The 25,260-nt window shown below is 38.3% G+C and overlaps 1 protein-coding gene across 1 annotated transcript in view; it reads left to right on the top strand.

Annotated features, from left to right (window-relative positions):
• The first annotated feature begins 204 nt into the window (after positions 1-204).
• LOC141902060 (uncharacterized) overlaps positions 205-25,260 on the top strand; it is a 30,445-nt gene continuing 5,389 nt past the window's right edge. Inside the window, exons 1-6 of the mRNA XM_074789700.1 lie at positions 205-366; positions 2,406-2,446; positions 21,483-21,610; positions 21,758-21,824; positions 24,612-24,789; positions 25,074-25,203. Of these exons, the coding sequence (XP_074645801.1) occupies positions 205-366; positions 2,406-2,446; positions 21,483-21,610; positions 21,758-21,824; positions 24,612-24,789; positions 25,074-25,203 (706 nt within the window). The remainder of the gene's footprint in view (positions 367-2,405; positions 2,447-21,482; positions 21,611-21,757; positions 21,825-24,611; positions 24,790-25,073; positions 25,204-25,260) is intronic.

The following is a 25,260-nucleotide window of genomic DNA, read 5'->3' as shown; positions in this document are numbered from 1 at the left end:
GCTGTAAACATATCAGTATCTTTTTCCTTTCATGACGGTTGAATGTATTTCCAGCATTTCTTCATGCCCGTACAGCCGAGAACCATTCCGGCGAAATTCTTTCATTTACGATAAGAATAAATTCCGTTTGAATTGACTTGCACGAATATTTTGTCGAATAAATCTTCATTGAATTGCATTGAGAAGTATGATAAACAAATAAAAATGGCGGCGATGCTTCCTGAGGAACTGCTGAATCCCGAACCCGCGGCTGAGGGTCGCATAAACCTCGGCGCACTGCAACAGAGAGACCCATACATAACAGATATAGTCGACACGGCTAGTCAAGTAGCGCTGTATTTGTTCAATCCAAAACAGAGCGAATGGGTAAGCCGTATTTTACATTTTAGTTGAGTAGACGAGTAGTCTGTGTGTATTCCGCTCTGGAGCAGCACTACCGTACTACTGTTATCGTTTCAACGATGTGCAACGCGGAACGGTATCATTTTAACACGCAGAAATATAAAGTGATAATCGATTTAAGTAAATGATCATCAATGGAATGATTCCCAAAATTGCCGTTTGATATCAATTTTGAAAGTAGCAGCTTATTGATACACGTCACACGAATACAGATTCTTGCTTCCATTCTTCATCCCAATGTGTGGAATGTCTTGTCTCTACCTAGGACTCCTCTAAGTCTTTGAATGAGAGTATATTCCAAATGCACCAAGTCTTGACTCAGACAGAATCAGAGTGGTGCAATAGCTCTGTCAAAATAGAGTTTACACAAAAACGAGTTTGTACAATTTGGGAATAAGTTAATGGTTATACAGCTAGCGATGTATATACCCTGATCCCCCTATCTCCGACATTAAGGCCTATTTGACACTGTCGATATATATTTCTGCTCAGCACAGGATTCAATAAACAATAATCGCCTAGCCCAAAAATTAAAACGATTATTAGGCGAAGCTATCACATCAGATCCTCGACCGGAAGTTGCAAAATTTGAATGTGGAACAATTGTTTATCTAAACTTACCACGTACTAAAAATCTAAGAAAATTGACAACAGTCAAATAGGCTTAATTTTGCCCTGTCAAAGTTAGAATCTTGAAAACATACACCTATGGGTAGCTCATTTGTACGTGGATCACCTCTTTATGAATTCGGCCATGTGTTTTATCCTGTTCGATGTACAGAATCCCCTCTTACATATTTTACTGAAACAGTATGGCAGCCCGTGGGTGACATTCTGATTATTTGGTGATTTGAATGGAATTGAACTGAAAATGTCTGTAATTGACTTCTGTAGAACTAACGATTTTGAGCTTTGACACAGAGACACCTTTAATGGCAGCAAATTTTATCATATTCGTCTGTAGTCTTGCTTTTTTTAACCATTCGTCCAATCATCCTGACATTATTTCGGTGTTTAAAAACTTTGATCACTCAGTTAAAGGGGGGTCTAGGTATAATATGCATTGATAGCTGTACTGAGGGGAGGTAATGAGCTGGTGGTTGGATGGTCATTGGCACATTTTGATTAAGGGTCAATGATCTATACCTGATAATGACCACTAGGGTGTGGTCAAATATTTGTTTCTACTTTTAAGTAGAAATTTTGACAACTCATTTGAATCCGATTCAACTTCGAGTTCATTTTCATCACATGTGATTGTGTTACATGGATTATTAGAACACTAGTATCGTATAGTAAATACGGCCAAAAGACCGAATAACCTGACCAATGTAAGCAGGCCCACTTTCTGCTTTTCTGATTTTAGTACTTAATCGTCATTGTCAATACATGTCTCTGTTTATTTGTTTTACCACAAGGTGGCAGAACTGAAGTGCAATGTACGTACTCGGGTAGCACTTAGTTCCTCGCTGTGACTAGAAATAAGCAATTGCCTATAGGCCTAATGTGTAGAATCTCACAATGATGAATTATTACTAAAGAAAAAAGTTTCGAAAACATTTTCAATTAAATGGGTTTCTTTATCCATCTTAAGGGTGGATTGGGTGGCAACGCGCCTAATGATTCGACCAGATATGCGAAAAGGTTTTTAATTCAAAACGTTTCAAGCAACACGTTGCAAGGTGGGTGAAAATCCTGCTGTGAAGACCGAATTTTTCCCTATGAGGAACAACAAAGCTAAAAGGGGAAGAAATGTAAATTTTTCCAATTCATGGTCGACTCAAGAGTTGTATCACATATTTTGCTCATTACCAACTCTACGTAGACTATGATTCCTACGATGAAATAAAACACTATAATTGATGAATCTTTTCGATGGAATGAAAGACCGATTGATAGAAAATTCATCCTTTAGTCTTGAAAAGACGTCTCGCGCGTCAAACACGTATGTAAACTTTCTTCGTTCATTATCACTAATATTATTAGTTATTGATGTTTTTCAGGAAAAGACGGATATCGAAGGCACTCTTTTTGTCTATACCAGGTAAGCAGTTACGGCGCTTCGTATTGATTTCGTTACAGTTAATGAGGAGCAAAATCCGTCGGTCGATCAAAGATGCACGGCTTAGATGATAATGGTCTACGTTTGAAAAATAATCGTCAGTGCAATAGCAATAGATCACCAGGGACTGGCTTCGTAGACCAGTTGTATCAAACCTACCATCGATCTAATTGGCTCGACCACAGTAAATGGCAATGGTAAAAGCTGGTGAACTCCTGAGCGCATTTGAACTTTAGTTTGAACTTGTTCTTTTTGCCTGGAATTATCACGCTACAAAAACTTTATTATTATTATTCGTTATTAATTTCAATATGTCGTAGGTTATTTCGTACCCTTGCCGGCCTGGACAATTTCTTGTTTTTCAGTTTCTTCAAGTTTCTTTTCGTTTAGTTCTGAAAGGCAGTTAGTTGATTGTCAGCTGTTTTTGGGTCATTTTAGTACAGGCTATATTTCTGATGTCAAGTTACACTCAGACATGAATAATATTCAAAATACAGTAAACGTTGCTTTACTCGGATACGGCCAATTCCGACCTTAATCAACTTGGATAAAAACAATCATTTTTCTGATTTTCCTATCTTAATTGGACTTCGCTTATCTCGTACCGATTTTGCCAGTCAAAATTATGCGAGGTAAACTGTAGCCATTTTTTTTCGGTTAACAAATGACCTTTTTTTTAGAACACTGATGGTAATTCATGAACTAAATAGGGTTGGGTCCAGTTCGAAGCAATTCACTCAGAAACCAAGAAGACCTGAAATTCAATTACCTTACTTGAGTTGAATGTCAATGATAATGACTAACCATTTTTTGTTTGCTGTCGGCATAGTTAACGGAGAAAATAAGTCCAACACGTTTTCTATCTCGATTGTTTACTTACCGGTAATCGATTACCGATACGATTATTTTTAAACGGTCCCTCGATCGTCTTGTTCTATGACAAAGATCAATAAGACGTTTCGATATTATCCGTAGAAAAAACTGCCCTGAATCGAGGACAACCAGAACGTCACCCGGTATCAATCCGCGTCTGTCGTAAAAATCACACGGTGACACGTATGCGGTTGGCGAAATAGGAGCGCGATCATGAAAAACGCCACGGGGGAATAACGTCTGTCTAAAAATCCGACAAAGTATTTCCACAACGTGCGCGCGCGTGTGTTTGCGCCTGCAGAAAATTCAGCGAATGCAAGTGAACGTACGATGCTACATGCACGCGCTCTCCGGTTTCATAGAGTATCGTATTTACATATGTCGAAATATTGAACAAAATCATGTCAGTTGAGCATCATTCGTGTGTATGCGGAAACTTATTAGCCTCATGAAAGAATGCTGCGATGTTGTTGCCCATCATCATTCATGATGAATCGGTACCTTTTTCACGGTGAGGCCTCAATCTTATGGTGTCCTTTGTGGCATTTCCTAGTGTTGTGTATCTTCTTGAAAAAGAAACGTGCGTTACCATATCGGTGACTTGGTCAGTTTTAAGATGTCTTCAGATTTTATAGGTACCGGCAGTTAAAATCTATTCTGTAACAAGATAGCTACTTTTTATAAGGTCCACCAGCGGTTCATCCTTCTTCAACATAATGGTGTGATGTGGTGTGATGCCACGTTTTGGTTGTATCCATGGGTTATCCAAATCATGTCATGGACTTAGTTTTGGCATTTGGCAAAGAGGCTCTGTTTCTGGTTTCAGGTTTTCTTTCACTAGGCATTCAGTTTTTCCTGTACTTCAGGAGAAGTGAAAAAGTTTTCATTATCTAGATTTATGTCTGTTAATTGGCATTACCCATGAGTAACGTAAGGTAGCCTGAATTCAACCCACCATGTCGCGATGCTGATTATATGTACTGTTTAGTGTTCAAGGTAATTACGTACCTTTCTTTAATGGGAGCATTTATGTGTTACATGTTTTGGTGAAGTGGTGAACTTTTGTTGACTACCACCACCACCAGCAAGTTAACATGAACACTCATTTTCTTAGTAATTATACCTGGTGAGATTCCACGTAGGCTCGTACAGTTAGTTACTTGTTGTAAGTCATTTTTAGCCATACCTTGATTATTGACTCATTTGTAGTAACAACAAATGGAGAAACAAGTGATCGGTGTAATCAAACCATGGCCTCTACACTTCATTAGAAGACTTCCTTCCAAGGTCCACGTTCGATCTATATAAAGGGTTTGCAATTTTAGATATGTTTTCGTTAAGAAAAACTCTGTCGAAATTATAATTAATTCAACTCTGTTGATTGTGTGTTTAATGGATTGTTATCGAGCAGTTTCAATCGTACGAGGAACCTGCCTCTAAAACAACCATAAAATCTGGGAAAATTGCCGATGAATAACTGACTAAAATATAGCTGAAAATTGGCTATAACAGGTCTTGCTGCATCTTGTGACATTCATACGAATGCTTTATGATCCTTGCCTAGGGCAATGCTGTCACCTAGCGGTCATGGCATGTACCAATAATAATCAGGGTATATCTCAGAAGTACCCTATTCATTCTGATGATGGGTTTACAGGTTACAGTACATCTAGCTATTTAATGCATGGAACTGCGTTAAATTGATGGAACTGGGGCGAAAAAAATTGAATTTAAGATACGTTCGATAAAGTTGAAACGACATACGGTTGATTTTTCGGTGGTGCCACGTACCAGTAGACGCCGAAAAAAAAACCCGCTGCTGGATTTTGCCGAGACAGGTTTCAGTTTACGAATGAAATTTTTATTCGTTAACTCTATACTGAGATTTATATCAGTTCACTGCAGTCAGGTTTCAGTTTTCTGCATCAGTCGGGACTGATATGTGAATGAAAATTTTTTGCTCGGATAAATACGACGGCGCTTTCAAAATGGGTGAAAGTCACTCCTAGTTCGTTTCGACATTTCATCAGTAGCATCATTTCATCAACCGACGAAATGAGATACAACAGCCAACTCGAAGTTTTGTGCTGCCATCTATTGATTGCGATAAGAAACACGTGGGGATTCACACAGATGTTGATAAGGCAATGATCGTCATAAATTATGAAAAATTTGAGAAATGAAGGTAATTCATTCACGGCTGTTGATATCCTGTGAATTGCGCTGTTTGTGAAATAAAATATTGCTGCTTGTATTATTGTATAATAACGCTGGGATGTGTCAAACTTGCGGAATAAATTGAATTTACACTTTGAATTGGTTACAATAGCGATATGAAACTTGCGGTAGATTCCCCCGAAAAGTCGACGAAGATAGATAAACATTGAGGTCTATTCAGTGGGGATAAATATACTATGTTTAACGCCAGACGCAACAAAGGCAATGATTCTTAAAAACTCAGTATTTGCAGTATAGTTAGATAATTCATGTCTGAATATGATGAGAAAAGAACAGTAAAGTACATTTAGTGATACACTTTCAGTAAATAGAGGGGAAAAGGGTAATGATGATACTAATAGAGGGAATAACTATGGGTTTTCTGCCGTATGGGCAAAAACCTAATTACAAAAATTAATAATTGATAACAGTGAAATGAAGCTTGCCTGTGTCCATTCTCGCGCTTTAGAATGATTATGAGTCTCTAAACTGTCTTGATTCTGATTATAACCCATTTAATCAACCAAAACACTATCTACATGGCTTCTTGTGTTACGTGTACCTTTCATTCCGGGTGCCGTAACATAAATACAAAAATATATACATGGAGATAAGATGCCCCTTAAAAATAGCTTAATGCATCGGAAACATACATGATATTGCAAAACATACCTGAAGCTTTCAGGGATCTTCTCAGGCTTCTGAAAATACTTTAGATCAAATTAATCTCGTTCTGCCCTCGTTTTTCGTGTTGTCATGTTTTGAGTAGATTGATTTAGAAAAAGCTATTTTTTGGTCAGGATTGTCTGAAGGCAAACACCGCGATGTTAATCATCGATTCTGCGATGTTCGGCCTTCAGTTGGGTTGAATAGATTCAAGGGGTGAAATTGGACAGTCCAGAACATTTAATTCTAATTTCCTCCAAGTCTTAGGATGCTTATAGGCTCTCTGCAACTACCGTGATTATCAGTGTAGACAGTATTCATTAACACAAGCTTCTTGGTCTCAAGGTTATTTCTTCAACTGCAAATTATGCGAGTAAACTAGAATTCGGTTACCGAAGGTGAATTTTCTTTACTTTTTTTGTTCCATTCGGCAATGACACGTCAGTATTACGCCCTATAAAAAACCTTACTGGCGTCGTAAATCAAGGATAAGCTCGACTGCAAGATTATCAAGATTATCTTAACGCGGCTTTATTGACTACGTGTAAGTGCAAAATGTGCACAGCTTCAATGATTGTAAAGAACGAATAAATGTTACATGTTCTTCGTTGCGTGTTTTATTTACAAGGGTACTGTGGCAGGTAGAGGGAGTGTAGCTTTTTGACAGATGTGTTGTGCAGTCTATACGAAAACAATGGTCGAATATACCTCCATCTAAATACCCTATATACATATTATCGTGGAAATAACACTAAAAATCGGTTATTGTCGGAATGCCAGCTAGAAGAATGTTTGGTACGCTTTTCATCTTCGGGAACCCGCTATTGCGCTCGTCACTAATATAACCCGCCGTTTTTTCACGACTGACCATTAATTGATTTAACCTCACGCTGACAACGATGACATCATCGCATACAGCCCGGTTTTACTTGGACTAGGTCTGACCTCGTCACGATGTTTGCTGTCACGAAATCCCAAATTTCAGTCTACAGCGAATATTCGAACTTATTGGCAAACCTAATGGCAAACCCGGGCAAACCGACCTGCCTGTTCTCAATTTTACGAACAATGTAACATTAATGTTACATCACAGGATACGCATACGTTGATGTATTTGCGTCTTTCCCTCTTATATCATACAAACCAATTGATTTTCAATTTATTTATTTTCCCCCACGGCGACGACTTGTTTTGCGCTGGCATCTATTTTGTTTAGCCACGTCGAGAAAATCGAGAAAATTCTTTTGTCAGGTTCCCCCTCCTCCCCGCCACAATCATGGGCGTATATAATATGTGTGTGAAATTCGAGCGAACCCTCGCGGCGATGTCAATTTTTACAACTATCGCTTTTTAAGCCCTAGTTATACTTAATATGATAGTGCTATCGACAATATCTTCAATAGGATAGCTTTCGAAATCAATTATTATCTTTCACATCTTTGTATAAAAAGAAGGCACAGGGATACAGGTACAGGGCTACGATTCAAACAGTAGCACTTCAAATGGTAGCCCCATGGGCACAAAAATTTTGTGCCCCTTTTTCATTACATCAATGCTTCGAAATTGCACCAAAGAACAAATTTTCAAAACATTTTGGGGGTTAGGACCCTAGATAATGCTATTATTAGCATGGTAACAATGAACTTTTGACTCACTATTTCAACAACTTACTGGTTCTCTAACCCTTTTTTTGAGTATCCTGCCCCTGGCATCACTATCCCTAAAAGCTCAGCATTCAACAATTGGCCATGCTATATCCCCTAATCTGGCTCAACTGTCAAAGTGATTGCCACCGCAACCTGATCCTACTGAACCCGACGGCCAGCCAAATAACTAGATACAGCTCAAACTGATTTTTGTCGGGATGTTGATTCGCCTCGACTACTGTTCGATCCATCAATACTACCTCAAGCCTTATAGTACAGATAATTCTCACGGTTAGATTTCCGCACGGCTTTATATTACGGATCAGTCATTCGTATGGATATATATGTGTCATGATACGGCAAAGACTGATCCGATTAGTGACCATTGTTTCTTTTATGGTTGCTCATTGGAAGATGAAAATCAAGATTCGATTGCGTGGGAGATTGGGTACCCCACCGCCTGACAGTACCTGGTTGCCCGTTTCGGCAATTTCACACGGCAGTGCAACAAGCCCTGGCCTGGAAAAGTTAATACGCACATTTAGCTCTGTGAGTAGATTAAGTTAATTCCCCATTCGCTGCCAAATGAAGACGATAATAAAGGCATCGTCAAATTTAAGCCACGTCGCATTCTCTTCGATGCTTTGTGCGCATTAGAGGACTGGCCTAACTAGGAGTCGTACTTAGAAAATCTGCCTCGCGCCCGAGGCTTGGTTGGTTAAAGAAAAATTGGTGCCTTGAAATGGAAATATTGCCGCAGTCAGTGAGAAAATTAAAAGGTTGTCACTGGCAACTAATCATATTTCATTTCATGTGCTCCAAGCTGGTTTTAAACTCTCTTTTTTTTAGAACAGTGCTGCCCAGAATTTCGATTAGGATTGTATTTTCAACTGTATCCAGCCAGAGTGAAAATTATTCTAAATTCTTGGTGGCTTATGCTTAGGTCTTACATCAAAGGTCATTGCATTGGCTTTCTGGTGGACGGTCATAAATGCACTTGCGTTGAAGCTGAGAAAAATCAATTTGAAATTTTGAACTATTTTGTCGCTTTCAGTTATCAGATTCATTTATCTTGGAATGAAGTTACAGTAAGCTGATTTAGGTTTCTTATTAGCGTGTCGAACAAGCAAATACCAAAAATGGTGGAAAAAAGTAGTTGCCATATTCGACAGGGTCCTCCAGTAAAACCATTTGAGATGGAGTGACCATATTGGACGGTTCACCATGCAATGATCTTATGGTTATGTATGCCCATATATGGTATTCAGCGGTTTGCCAAAAGAAAAAAGGGGGAAAATCGTATTCAGCAATAATTAGTAACTAATAAGCTTGAGTAATAAAGTAATTAGCTATCTGATCCATACCAAATTTGCAAAAATGATACAAGAAGACGGCGATTTTGATGGTATACTCAACTCATTTTTTGATGAAATTAGCATATTCAACCTTACGCCAGAAAGCCATTGGTTTATAAAATATAGCTTTGTCCATTGAAATTGATGTTTGGATGTAATGGCAAATTACAGAATTCTGCCAGTACTCGGCGGGGCGGGCGATGGGATGTTCAGGGCGGTCAGCGGTGACGACATCGAATTAACCGATCAGCGATTAAATTGATATAATTGTATATGTTCGCGGGCTTGAACTATTAGCGACGTGTCTAATGAGTATGGGACTGTGTTGAATTACGTTACGTAGACATCGGTCGTCGCGTTGTTCTCGGCGGAGCTTGGCTTCGCGGGATCAGAAATATCGAATTGAAGTTAACGCGCGCGCACACACACACGTATGTGTCTACTTTCATTGATTATCTGCGATTGGAAAGTTCTGTGGTACATTAATGTACGCGCGCGTCCATCTAAGTCCGTCCATTTCGCCAATAATTGAAATTCAGTCGAATCAACACTGCATTGAAAATCCATTCGGTTCGCTATATATGATACACTTTTGCAGTTCCGGGTACTATGTTCGACGTATTGGTGTCAACGCGATTTTAACCCTAAGCCTGTGTCGAAAAAGCCCTGACAAACTCAATTTTTGTTGAATTGGCATAAGCCGCGATCACACAGAGATGATTTGGCCTGGGCAAAATTGGCACCGATCAGGCCCGAGTCAAATTTGGCCCGTGCCTAATTAGAGAGCGCGTTCACACGTAAACCATTCACTCGCTACTAAACAATGCTTAGACAAAGTAAAGACAATCACTTCTGGAACCAGTAGCAATTCGCACACAATAATACGATCCATGCATTTGGCTCGGGCCTGGTCCAATATTATTGGTCGGGTCAAACAGGCACCGGCCCGGGCACCCGTGTGGACAGTTCTTCCGGGTCAAAGATGATTAGTATTCCATCTAGTAGTATCGAAATCATTCTCAATTTCGATTTTCAATTCGAAATCTGGATTCATCCGTTGATACATCGATACGTAACTCATCAAAAACTTGCCTTTGAAATGGGCCCTCAATTTCACGTCAAAATGTATACCTAAATTAAGAATTTAACTTTCTCTCTCCTCGGAGAATACGATTTGAGCGATCCAGCAGTTAAGTGGTATTTAGTTAAACATCGAACAGATGGCCAAATATTAATTAGCTATTACCGCTACATTAATCTAATATTGAAAGATACGCATAGTTTATGTTGCTGAGATGATGCGCGCAGCAGCACATGGTCCATCGTCGGAACGAGATAGAAAGCGTTAACCGGCGGCGAACGCACATATCTATGAAAAGTGTATACTCCCGGAAAAATAAATGTGATCAATGGTAGAAAAAAATTTTAATGCATTTTCCGTGTTGACAAATATATCGGGATAGTAAGTTTTGAAGGTATCGAACTGATGACGAAGTTTTGAACGAATTTTATGGTACCCGGAATGATATGATTGAAGTAGCCCCTGTTTAATATGCTACGAAGATTATCAGATTAGAATTGAAAAGGACGAGTTACAAGGTATCGATCTGTTGTTCACCATATTATTTCAGAAATTGCGATCTTATTTGGTTTAATGGGCAAATTAGCCTATAGAATTGCCTGTTTTGTTGATTGCAGCAAGGTGCAAGTATGACTATGTAACCCATTAAGAAAACTATTGGCGCATTCAATCTGCTTTGACTTCGTGAAGGATTAATTTCGCAGCTAGAAAAAAAGCCTAATAACTTTTTCTCCATGTGCTATTGAGCTATCCGAGGTTTCGATAATAATAATACTAATATTTATTTCTCATATACCGCGCTCTGTATACATTTCAGCGCAGTTTTCTAATATATTAGCCTTAAAAACAAATTAAAACATTCAAGTAAGATATTGCCTAGAGAGAAATGTTTACAGCTCAGTTTTAAAAGTAAACTATATCAGTGTAGGATCTTATTCTGAAAGGTAAAGCATTCCGTAAGATCGGAGCTGCTGAGGCAAAGGCGCGGTGACCATAAATATGATGCATCGTCGAATTCTGCGTTTAAACAAGCAGATTATATCAGAGCTGCTGAAATTGTATCTCTATTGTCGGAAGAAGTATAGCGTATTGCGGAGTATTATTAGAAGTTGATCGATTTTTGAAACGACGAATCCAATACTAATCTAGTATCTGGTCGCTTGCACGACACTGCGCTCTCTCTCTCCGATCAAGTACGGAATTCAATGTAAGTTTAGTAGTCGCGGCGCTCCTTCTATTCTGCTCGTGAATTTTACCCCCGTGTAGAACAAAAACTTGAATCGATTCTCAGTTTCTAAATGGCACGGGCGGAAACGAATCGATGAAGATTCGTCGTCGAGCTAAAAATACGACGATAAAAGCGCGCTGCGTATCTAGACGCTTCGATAAAAACGCAAAATCAGAAACAAACATATCTTTTCCTATTTTTGTATCTCTTTGACTAGATTATATATATATATATATATATATATATATATATATATATATATATATATATATATATATATATATATATAATCTATATATATATAATCTACATATATATAATCTACAAAGAAAAGTTTGGTTTTCAATTCCTGCTCTACAGACGTCTTATCGAATATCGTCGATTTTTGTTAAACGTGCCGCTTATATATGGCTGGCATGTGTACGGATTCAAAAACGTAAGGGGATTGAGAACGATGATGGAAAAAGTGAGCCAAGGAGTTTATCAGCTTTCGAGTCTTAGAAAAGTGAAAAACGTTCAGGATCCATTTCCACAGTTGTGAGATGAGTTTTGACTCGAAGGTAAACAGTTGAAAGTTTTGACTAGAATCTTGAATTTAACTCTTGAGTCTCGTTTAACTTAAAGTGAACGTCGTCTTTACTCGGTCACTGTAACTTAATCTCGCGAGATAAATGAACGTGTTTCCGGAACCGAGAGTGAAGAAAAAAGTTCAAAATTGTCAATTGATTTTTCTCAGTTTCAACGCGTGTATACATAACAGTTGAAGATCTTGAAAAGTTAACTCTTGAGTCTTGTTTAACTAAGAAGAATTAAAGTGAACGTTGTCCTTTTTACTCGGGCACAGTCCTCATATATATATATATATATACGTTTGTTTACACCATTGCTCGTATAGGAATGATACGATAGTCGCGCTAATGAGAGAACCGTGTGCTGTGCGCTGGGAGCTACGAGGATAAAAATGAAGACAAATGAGTGTCTCAAAGGTGATTGATAATTACAGCATATTACTTGTATCATTGTCGTCATTTGTCTTACCTACAGATAGATCGTTTCTCTTCTCGTGCTCTGTCGTCGTCGGGTCTCGTGCCGAGTGATAAGCCATAAATAACAATCTAACAATATCTCATTGTCCGTGAGGATGATTGACTTGTGGCATTTTTTTTGCACGCTAGCAATCTGGCATTTTTTAGCTAAATTTGGACATCTCGGCTGCGAGAAGCCAACAACGGCACCTTCGATACTAGAATTTGATCGCACGGAACATCTAACTCGTCCTTTCCAGAATTTACGGATTAAGTCAACGACTGAGGTTCTGGTTTACTTAATAGTGCCTGTAAACGGATAGGCCCTAACTGTTATTCGTTTTTTATAGTCCATGATGCTACTTATTTCTACTAACCGTCTCCTAACTCCTTTTTTCTTGTGAAACGAACTGCTTCACCCAAATTTGTCTGATATGAGCGTGGTTTGTTATTGTGACTTTTAAGGGTATCCCCTTAAGCTAGATATTAGCGCTTGATTCTAAAGTAGTAGGTTTTTCCATGCCATTTGTTTGAATGTGTGTAACCCACCTAAGCAAGCATTGGGCAGGGGGCTTCATCTCAGGATCCGTGGAGAAGTATTGGATCATCCTAGATGAAAGAGTGAGCCATTCGTTTTTCCCTGAAACCCGCTGTTTCGCATGATCGAACTGAAAACTTCCGGAGTTCCCACGGAGTCAAACGAACAAAGACCGGTATACTTAAAGTCTGCTTCGTATTACCTCTTGAGAAAAGGATAATCTACGGTAATGAGGCTCCAAAAATCTACTTACGAACCTGAAGCAATTCATTTTCTTTTTGCGAGTGTTGTTGTGCCGTTCGAGATGCAACACTTGTTGTATATATGCTGCACTTCGGGCACGCGTTGTTAACTTACATTTTTTCGCAGAACACGAGTCGTACTGGTTAAAAACAGATGGAAACCGTGAAAGCTTACGCCCCGGTAAACGATAAAACCATTTCACGAATTGACAGGAGTCGATGTTCGAGTTAACCTAGCGTACTGCATCGTGCGCTATCCCGTACTCATAAGCGATTGAAGTATAGCTCCAGAAAAATTTGTAAAGATATAGTATTTTTCGACGTAGATCGTACGTTGGCTGAATTGCACCTTGTTAAGAAAGCTCCGACGAAATTAGATCAATTCCTAGTTAGTTCGACAAAATTACTATTTTTAATGTCAATTCGTCGTAACTATTCCAAATGGGAATGCTAAGTGTGAAAAGAATTGAGTAGATAAGTTTAAAGCGCCGGTCAGAACGAATAGTGATAGGATTGGTGAAATTGGATGTAGATCAGCAGGTAACAGATGATCCCTAACAGCCATCGAAGACGCCATTTTGATCGGTATCAAACAGTCATCTTTGGACCGGCAAAATTTTCTTCTTTACTGCTCATTTGTAAAGTGGGCGCTTTGTTTTGGCATTGCAATTGCCACAAGTGGAACAAGAAAACTTACTTGAAAGTTTATTGACGCCCGTGAAAGATAACGTTTATATTGGTTAAATTCAACAATGAATAATATAATATGAATTATATAATACTAAGGATCAATAAAGTTATTTTGGATTTGAATATATTGATATTTGAATTGAATTGACCGGCAACCAGTCTAGCCCTGATATATTGATGAAGTAGTGCACAGCCTCAAAAATGATTATTAGAATTTATCAAAAATAGAATAAGAGTTACGAAACATATTTAATTACAAAGTAAATACTAAATTTCACAATTGTAATTGTTATTTTTAGATGCGAATATTGATGACCAATAACGATGACGTATAGCTCAACGACTCTCACGGAACCTCCTATATAAAGCGTACTATATGTAAACATTATTGAAATGGTTTTTACGGCCGTCAAAAAATGTTCTCTGATTAAGATGCAAACCGGAATGCTTTAAATTAATGCCAACCAGAAAACATCCATCTGTTCGAAGTCTTTTGAATTAGTTGGGTTAAGCGGTGCTCAAATAAATATCTTTTGCGTTCTGCGCATTATACCCCCTATACCCCCACCCCGAGTAATTTCCGTGCGAAACAGTTCGTATTTTTCAGTATGTTATGAGAGAGAGAGAGAGAGAGAGAGGGAGAGAGAGAGCAGCAACAGAGGCCCGGTTCGGTTCGGTTCGGTTCGGTTCGGTTCGGTGTTTTAGCCAGTTACCAACGTACCTACAGGCTATGAGTAGTATATACACACACACACACACATATATATATATATATATATATATATATATATATATATATATATATATATATATATATATATATATATATATATATATGTATATAATTTGTTGGAAAGATAAAATCGTTTTGTTAGTTTGTAGAGAACGAATTCTAACAATATTATGTATCGCTCTGGTTAAATAGAACTAGTTGTTCTTGTATTACCCGGCGAATAATGCGGTATATTGTGTTTTCCATTCGATTGTAAATACTTCAGCAGCATCTTTTTTTTGGTTTAATACGTGAAACCATTTCGTACGATGTAGTTTCAGGTATTTTGTCTTACCTGGAATTTTGATGATGTATTTCTGGCACACATTTCTGAATGTTGCGCGCGTATCAGCGATTTCTGAAGCTCTATGCACATCTTTTTTTGCCCTTTTACATTTACACATTTCCTTTTTTCCCTTTAAGTGAGCTTCGGTATGATATCGACTCTTTGATACAGACTTTCCTGCTTAGTTTTGATTTTAGAATAAACTAAGAATTTAGTTTCCAGATAATCAATAATGAATGTAAAACTTCGCAATGATTTGCGAAGTTTAATTAAAATATTTTATTTATATTATTTTTATTTAAAATCAAATATTAGTTCCACAATCGCGAAGCTGAAAAGTTAGATGTTAAAATTTATTTATAAAAATCCGAAATTTCATTCAGTTTTCACCTAAAAACCGTTTTCAAGCAACAATCATCATTCCTTGCTCTACTAATGGTTTTTAGATTTTTAGAAATAAATTTTAACTATTCTACATTTTATCTTTTCGGCTTCGTCATTGTGGGACTAATATTTATTTCAATAATTCATTAACGTTTGATTGTTTTGGTATGAAGTCATGTCAGACCACAACAGTGGAGCTTCACTGCTGACCTTGAATAAACATTTTTTCAGCATATGCTATCTAGGTAAATTCCACCCCTAGTTCATACTCATTCATTTGCCGGCATCTGACAGCCACGACTGATAAGTTTTGTTATTAAACCTTCGATATGTCCATCCGTGGTTTGGGAAATTCCGGGGATTTGTCATAGAGAAGCTGATCTCACAGATACGCTCTAAGAATGAGATTATCAGTGACACTGGCAACATACATACAGCCAATCTCCAAGTGGGAAGCTGACCCATCAACCGGCTTACTTGACATACTAGATACAGAGTTAACAAGTTAATTGATAAACCTTATATTCGAGCTCACAAGTAATGCATTATACTTGAAAACTCATAATGCAAAACTTCTTAACTCAAGGTTAGCTAATCTCTTACAAGTAAGCAACAGCTCCGATATGTAGGCAGCGCATGTACGCAATGTTTTTACGAAATTGGCCCCGGATACTTCTTCTTCGACTCACCTTATTCGATCGTAAAAAATGCGAGTTCCATCGACGAAATCGAGAGGTAGTTAAAATCCAACTGAATGAAAGTAGAGATAGAATCCTGATGATATTGTTTATATATATATCCTCTATATATGCGCTTTACATAAAGTATCGACGATGAATTATAGTTTGTGCGAATGATGTTAATCAAATGCAATTTCGTTTTGTCTTTGTTTTTGTTTATGTTTTTCGAACTCAGTGAGAGTGAGATCGGTCTCCGCGGCTGGTGGTTGAGTTGCGGCTGATGATATCCCGTCAGCTCAATGATGATACTGTGTAGTGTGTGCATGTATGTGTTCGCACGAGTGCCACTATACAGGGGGGTGGTTTCAGCATGTGAATTCTCGATATTGTCAGCTTACCATTCACTTCGTTGAAAATGATATTTCCAAAAAATAAACGCAGTGATATTACCATTATCGGTATATTTTTTCAGGTTGTTCGGGTTATAAATTTTGCCAGCAGTGGGAGAAATTGTTCATGTTGTATTTTCTCCTCATTATCAAAGTTGAAGTTTATTTAATTGTACCACCATGGCCCTTAATTAGGCCTATACATAGTTGAAATCCTCAATGTTTTAAAATTGAAATTCATTTTATGTATTTTTTATAAAGACGATCACCGAGCTACGATGCTATTCTTCAACACATGAAGTTTAATTTTGCAATCAATGGAAACCTTGGATGTATCATTATAATGTTCTTTATGTTGAAGTGATGTTAAGCATCACCCGAGAAAAAGATTCAATGAGCGCACATTGGGGAATTCTATCTATGGATGTGGCCTCTCCGATATTGTAGATATTGGCATTTGCGTGTATAAGTGCGTATCCATGGATTATGGATTTATGGATTATGGATTATGGTTCTCAGGTAATGATGAGAAGCGAACTAAAGATGGTAAGCTTCATCTCCACTTAGGTTCGCTAACTGTCTAGTCCATAGAATTTTAATGGATTCTAGTATTTTGTTCCTAACCGTATCGTTTTTCTTATACTGAAATCATGCTGTCGTGGTGTAGGATGTTTGTCATGAGTCTCATCCTCCAGATCTGTCTTCTGGTATTTATCGTCGTCTCTTGCATGGATGCACTCCACTTGGACTGGTACTAGGGTCAGCAACAAGATTCCATCAACTGGTTCAACCATGTGTATGTAGGCCTACACCTTCCTTCCACCTGAGAGTGATAAACCAATCAACAATAATGTTACTGTTAGTTTATGTTCGTTTTTACTTTGAGATCAGGGGCCAGTTGCACAGTCGTGACTTAAGTCCAAAAGTGGTCTTAAATCTTAAGACTGGTCTTAAGTAGTTAGATTGGCTATAGAACTAAGTTGGTCTTAGACTGGACTTAAGTCTAAGTCATGACTATGCAACCGGTCCCAGTGTACCAATCTACTGTGGCAGGGCTTCATACCATGGCAGGCTGGCAATGGTCTTAATCCATTTTGGATTGTCTATATAGGTCTGAAACGAGTACTACCTGAGAACTACTCCAGTAGCTGGGCCCTAGATCAGATATTTCCATCTAGTTTATGATACGTTGAACGCAGTGTAGACGTAAACTGTAATGTTATTATTAATGTTAATCAAACAGAAATATGAACTGATATTAGATAAATAAATAGGGAACATCGCTGCATTTATACGTGCATACACAGCTGACTGCATTTTCCTGATAATTCGTATTTCTTCGGTTTATGCATTCAGGCTCTTGGTTAATATCCTTTATAACCTTCTCATACGGACGGTAACCATCACGGCAACATTTGGGTTAAATCTTGATGCCTAGCCCTTGCTTGGTCTTGGTTCATCCCCATAGAATGAAAGTTTGATTCTATAGCGTCAACTTTTACTTGCCCATAGGTCAAAATCTGATACATTCTCACAAATTTACTTGGAAGAAATTGTAATGGGCGGAGGACATGATATTATAACTCTCATCTAGAATGTGACATCGGGGCCTGACCCTAAAATCTCACAAAGAAAATGTGCGAAATATGAATTTTCGTTAGTCCATCCATCAGTGCGTTCGTTTCTTGTGAGCAGCATACAGGTTGAATTAGAGGATCGAATGTTTTAGGATTCTATAACATGTTGTTGTATCATGTTAGGAAGCACACTATTGATTGAGGTTCCACCTTTTAAGATGGCTGACTGGCAGCCATCTTTTTTGTAATAGTTATTTAGAAAGGCCTTGTGCGCATGATATAGGCTGAACCAGTGGATGGAATCTTTGGTTTTCAGAACACTATGCTTGTTATCAATACTAAAAAAAAATATTTCTAGGGCTTAGCACTGGAAGTCTCACTCGCAACTGGGTCATGAATTTTATACATCGGTCTTCAGAAGAAAATATTTGAAGATATGATTGAAAGTTCATAATTCGTGGAATAAGGAATACACAAGCTGCGTAACAATGACAAAGGACTGCGTTGTGCAGAACCGTTCAACTCCTTGAAGGAATATTATCACGCTTATGCAGCTTATTATTGTTCGCTGGATCGTTCCTCTTTAGTCTTGACATGTGTCAGCGAAATCTAATTAAAACGTTTCATTTCCTGGGAACTGCGCCACTTGTTTTCACATCTTAAGGCGAGGCGGCCTCCTCGTACTCCCCGTAACAATGGTTTTGATTTCAATGATATACCGGCATTAGATACGAAATGTTAGTTAGTTTCTGTAGTGGTTGGTGGTGTTTTTGTTCTTCGAGCTGATGCTTTACCCGATTAAGACAAACCGGCTGTACGCATTGTTGCAAAATCAATTTTGGCATCCAACCAAATTTTGACGGCATCTTTTTACATGGAATCTCGTCTAGTCTAAATGTCACTCGCAATATCAACGGCAGACGTGAATTTATTTTTCATGTCTTCCGTATACTTTGGTAGATGACGAAATAAGTATTCCAGAATCTGAATATGCCTTAATCGTAGCCTTGTGGGTGCCCTTGCTTTATCAACAAACATAAGTTGCGATCACGCGGAGACGATTTGGCCTGAGCCAAATTTTGCTAGTGCCTCACACGTAAACCACTCACTCGATATAAAACCATGCTTAAACAAAGCGAAGTGAGTCATCTCCGGAACCAGTTGCAAGTCAAATAAGCACGGGCCCATTTTGGCACCCACGTGAAGAGTGGTTTTAAGGCCAAATTTTGCCCCGGCCAAAAACGCTTATGTGATCGCGGCTGTAGTCCTACAGCTAAATCGATTCCGAAAATTATGGAAATGGATCTAACAACCAATTCTCAACCTGTGTCGAGTCAGTGTGCACTTAGATTTAGAAACACATCCGATATATGGATGATTAGTTTCTTGTAGCGACCGGTCTGAAGATCAAATGGCGACAAAGTGCAATGAGCCCCGAGGTTGTCTCGGTAATGTATGGCATGATACGCTTATTATCATAAATCTTATTGGTGTCCAACTCGGATACACCGTTGTATACCAAATACGTAGAATGTAACTGGATGCAGAGGTGGTTTTCGATGACATTGTCGTCGGCATTGTGTCTATCCTCAATTGAACGAGGATTAGTAGTCAGTCAGTCGCTCTTTTTAGTGCATCGAAACCTGACTGCTCTTCGTTGACGGAAAAATCTTTCTGTTTCGTTAAGGCAGAGACTAACTTGAAGCCACAGGGTTTTCCTCTTGTTTTTTCTTTACGAAATACACTCTGTATAGGATGTTTGCATCAGGTGATATGGATAAAATGATCTGCGTCTCAAACAATTCAACCAACTCTTGATAAAACAGCATTTGTCGAGGATATCTGAGACTGGTGCTGATGAAGTCTTTTATCCTAGAGAAGCCTTCCATCCATTGAACCATCGTACGTTTTTTATGATCAACTCCTGGTTCTGAGAATAACCTTCTGCAGGGATGAAAATCTTCCAACCATAGACGGATTTCCGACCTTTTCTAACATTTTGTTTATTCCTGAGAACAGTGTAAATCACCTCAATCGCTTTAATCACCTCAATCGCGGGCGTCACATCGGAGCGCTCCGTAGTTAGGAGTGCTCCTTAAGACGGTTTTCGGCAGTTGTTAGCACAACTGTGGAGTCGGAGAAACCAATATGGCGTCTCATTCAAAAAGCGGCTCTAATTCAGGTCCAAACTATTAACATTTTTACCAAAAGGAAGTAATTTTTTTGGCTAAAAGTTACTGATTTTTGTTCCCCAAAAAAATTCTTTTTGAAAATATTTTCGGACTTTTTCAATATGGGCCGTTTTCATCCCTGCTTCTGTTGGCTCTTGGTGGCACAAATTGTAACAACTGGATGTACACAGATGATATTTTGTCATTGGTAGGATGTGTTGTAATTAAGATGGAATATTTCATCGTCAAGAAAATTTCCCAATTCTACTGATCGTTGCTTGACCTTGTTCTTTGGTAATGACGTCACTTGGAGAGCTCTTCAGTCACGGGGTCACCCCTGAGTAGTGGGGAAAACCTATTACCTTGTATACCTTCATATTCGAATCATAATCATCGACTTCATAGTTGCTTATGAAGTTGGTGCGTTTAAGGTAATATGGCATGAAGTTACTCTTTAGAATAGAGCCTATAAACAATTCGGTGGATGAGCACATTTCTTATTTCTTTACCTGGTCATTGATGGTGACGATGGATGTTCGTGTTTCAGCATTATTTGCCCTTAATGATTCCTGGCGTGCAGCTAATTGTCGAGTCGGCAGGCGTTGAGTGTCCGTGCAATTTCTCGGGATATGTGATTCCCACGGAGAGGAAATGATTGTATTCTAATGGTGACAAATGACTTTTTTCTACGGTAATCATGTTCTTTGCACTCCGGCATTCCTTTAGTACGTAACAGCATGAGACGAAGAGAAGGAGATGAGGGAATTTACTCGGAAATCAACAGTTTTCGCTTGCTAAAAATGCTTCGCAAAATTTCGAAGAACAAGAAACTGTTTATTGTGATGACCTCGAGACTTTTGCAAACATTTTGTAACGCCGAATAAAAATGTTTCTTTTCCGCGAAGTCCTATCTTCCACAGCCATTTATGAGAGCATGAAAATGGAAAATGGAAAACATATCCTTTATTATTCATATTTATTGATATTTATTTTATTATATTTATTTTGGGATTGGCTAATTTTGTATTATGATAAGAAATAATATTAATTACAAGGCTGTTGTGTGTGTAGGCAGAATTTTTACTTTCGTCTCTTTTTAGCGGATTTATTCATCGACGATATCTCAAAGCGATGAGATGGTTTTTGCCTGATATAGTAATCATATTGCTAACGTCTTCGTTCTTTATATGTTTTGCAGGTCGGCGCCACCTATCAACGGATTTATGATACTGAATCGTCTCGGTTTGAACAATCAAATCGAACCGATCACGAAAGATCTGGAATTTCAGCTGCAAGATCCATTTTTGCTGTATAAAAATGCGCAAGGTTAGCGTTAGTTCTCGCGATAATCATAGATAATTATTTTTTAAAAATAATCTAACTGAATCGAAAAATGAATAGATACACGTATTCGTGTAGTTAGACCAGGAAGTTTGTTCAATGTTGTATTCAGGCTTAATTTTATTTTTCCAGCCAACATATTTGGCATATGGTTCTATGATAAAGATGAATGTGCGAGGCTTGGACAGTTGATGAACTCGTAAGTATAACTGCCGGTGCCCGTAAAGACTGGTCAAATCGCTTCGATACTACCAACCCTCCTTCATGATTATACCTCCTTTACAAAGAATTTCGGTAATAATTTTCTTTCAATTGATAATGGCCCTGTATGTTACGTGGATTAAGAATATTCATTTACCGAACGTGTAACGTACAGGACCATCCATATTTAGGTAGAATATGTTTCATCCGATAACTGACCGTAGGTAGAAACCTCTCTAAAAGGTGAATTGTGAATCATGATATCTTGGTTTGAGATCCCACTTCCTGGTAGGTTTGGATTGGATATCGTTTTCGATGCCAATATGCACGGATTGGTGTCACTGACTAAAGTAAATAGAGCCCAATTATTGTTGACTCCCTATTCCTATCATACCAATGCAAATGGCGTATTGGCTTAAGCTAATTTTAGTTTACCTAGAACAATTACCTTTTATGTTGTGACCCGGTTTGAAGGAGCGCGCGAGACATCTTCCAATATCTGGATGTCTCGCCAAGAATCTTATTGAAAATAAGTACCGCGTAGCAATCAGATTCCAGGTTGACATAATATAATATGATTGAATATTACCGACTCGACATTCCCATGGGTTCGACTTCTCCATAAGATCTTGGCCAGATTGCATTAACATCTGATTGCATCTGTTGTGTTAGCCATTCCGCAGCGAAGACCACCTTCTAATAGTAAGGTCGACGACCACATTCTAAAGGCTGTGCACCCATAGCCAGATATGAAAATGTCTAGGCCAAATGGCCAGCATACTCCCAGTCACTTGCTATTAGTATCTTCTTAGTATCAATAATATATGATTCAGTTATTGGCAGTGGCTTTAGTATTTTCGACGACTAGATACTAAAAAAAGAGTTTTCTTCTGATATGAAACGACATTCTTCAGTTCAGACTCAAATATCTGGTTCAAATATCATATATAATAATGGATATCAAATATCAACCTGAATGAATGTGGAATTGTTCGGTTTTGGAATAACTTTCGAAGTTGGTTTGAAATATTTATTGCACAGTATCGAAAGAATGCGGTTCGCTACGGTGATGTTGCCGAGTTAAGCTTCTCAACTGATATTACTCGAAAATATTGTTACCCTAAAATCTTCTTTTAAGAAAAGAAGTCCGTTCCTATACTTATGTAAATAAGATTGAAAACTAAAAAGATAAAAATTTGCGTTCTTTAAGCTTGGAAGTCTTTTCTTCATTAATCATACTTGTCGAAAGAGTGACATGTCGTATTTTCAATAAATCATATTTCAAAAAAGACAATCAGTTTTAATGGGCTATTTTTGCAGTCTTCAGTACAACCAATTCAATTGATATGCGGATGACAATATCACTTGGCGTGATTGGGCACCTTGTTGCCCCTGTCAATCTTTCTAAGCCATCATTGTGACTTGATTAAGCTGTATCTCACCAAGAAATTCAAGATGTAGTTACACACCCTAGTTGGTACAGCTCGAGTATTACACTTTTATGTACTATATTGAAATCATTTGAATCAAATCTTGAAGTGGCTGATCTGCAAATTAGATTCAACTTTATTTTAACAATAAATATCAATTTAATTTTATTCAGCAAACCAACCAAATTCAATTAAATTTTGTTTAGCATGAATTGTAGGGAAAACAAGTCAGTCGGGGGCCAGTTGCCCAATTGTTAGCTAAAATGGGAAAAAAATTATTCATCTCTGAAAATATGTCTCTATATATGTCGATCCAAAGAGCTGCTTATGATACTGTGGTTGCGCACTGTTCAATTTGTGACATCAGAACTGAAGCTTACGTGGGCTTCACGTTTCTGTATTCAATTTGCCTGAAACTGTTTTGCAGTTTGTGCATAAATTGCTTATTGAAAGAATTGTCTATACCTGCATTATCAGTGGGTGTTGATGAGCAGATTTATTTTAATTATGTTCTGTGTTCTGAGGTTTTTAATCTAAATCGGCAATGATTAAGCAGACGCATGCTCCGTGCACAGTATAAGAATTTTGTTTGATTAAGTCGAGTATTAAGGATAAAGCACTGCGGAGCTGGTTGTGCGTGCTTTTCCTAATGCGAATAATTCACAAGCTTTTTTTCTATTAAACTCATCGTATCCTGTTTTTGTTACATGCGAACAACTTAAGATGATTAAGTCGATTAAGTAACAATTTTTATTTCAGGACCCAGTTCCACAGTCGTGAGTTAGAGTTAACCCTGAGTTAAATGTAGTTCATTTTCAATGAGTTAACCCAGATTCAAATCTTAACTCAGAACTGTGGAACTTGGCCCTTGTGTATAAGAGTCGAGATAATCCTGCGGCGTGCGGTATTTTCATTTGTTATTTTCGGTTCGTGTTTCGATTGAAAGATGGAAGCACCTGTCAAACATATGACAATACACTGTGAGCAAGGTAGACACGATGTTCAGCACTGCGCTAGAATTTAATTTGAAATGAAAAAAAAACTTTATGGATTTTAGGGGTGGAACGTTTACAACAATGGATTTTGAAGGCAACCATTTCAAAACCTGCATCGCCCCTTGTGCCTTTTGATTGTGTCGGTAATTCACTAAACCCTTTGAATATGATTCACTGGGGGGGGATATGCGCTACCGACCTGTCATCAATGTGTTAGTATTGCCAACATCAAAGAGAATTTCATGTACTACAATGTAGCACGCACATATTTTTGTAAATGTAGTAGATTTCAGGACGCTTTTATCAAAATGTATGCCGTTACTTCGAATAAAGGGGTTTATTACGATCTACTTTTTTCAGACTCGTCCAAGTAGCCGCTGAAACGTACGCACTACGCGCCGACAGTAACGGGCGTCTGCGCCGAGCGTCGGAGAGCGACACGATGTTCGAACGACGACCGAAACCGCGACATCACAATCAGAACAACACCGTAGATATATTACAGTTATTAAGTAAAGCGCAGCACGAGTACGACCAGGTAAGTCGAGACATCGGCCATCATCCGGGCTTGTCGTCAATTTGTGATTTCCATTTATATCTGGACCCATGCATATTTTTTGACAACATTCGATTGTAAAGTTGTGGCTTATGACATGATCTACAGTTAATCAGGGAATGTTGAATATTGAAATTGTCAGCTGTCATGGTGTCCCTGAACCCCTAGTTATCATGGAGGTTGAAATGCATCATCACCTTTTTAGGTCCCACTAAAGGGTCCCACTAGGTCCCACTATGGTTTCACTTTATTCTTCTCTTTTCAAGACAAAGAGTGGTGGTATAGCCGATCGTTCGGAACCAAAGCCAATGATTAGCAACCCAGGGTGCAGCGTGAATGGAAAAACTCATAGCCCGATCAGGAAACCGAAGCCCGTACGGCCTGATCATGAAAATGGTATGGCATCAAAATTTTACCTGAAACACAGTCCACAGTCTATTTGTCTTGTCTTGA

This window comes from Tubulanus polymorphus, chromosome 3, assembly GCF_964204645.1.
Source record: "Tubulanus polymorphus chromosome 3, tnTubPoly1.2, whole genome shotgun sequence".
Lineage (NCBI taxonomy): Eukaryota > Metazoa > Nemertea > Palaeonemertea > Tubulaniformes > Tubulanidae > Tubulanus > Tubulanus polymorphus.
The sequence above is the reverse complement of the archived record's forward strand: the minus strand, read 5'-3'. Positions and strand labels throughout refer to the sequence as shown.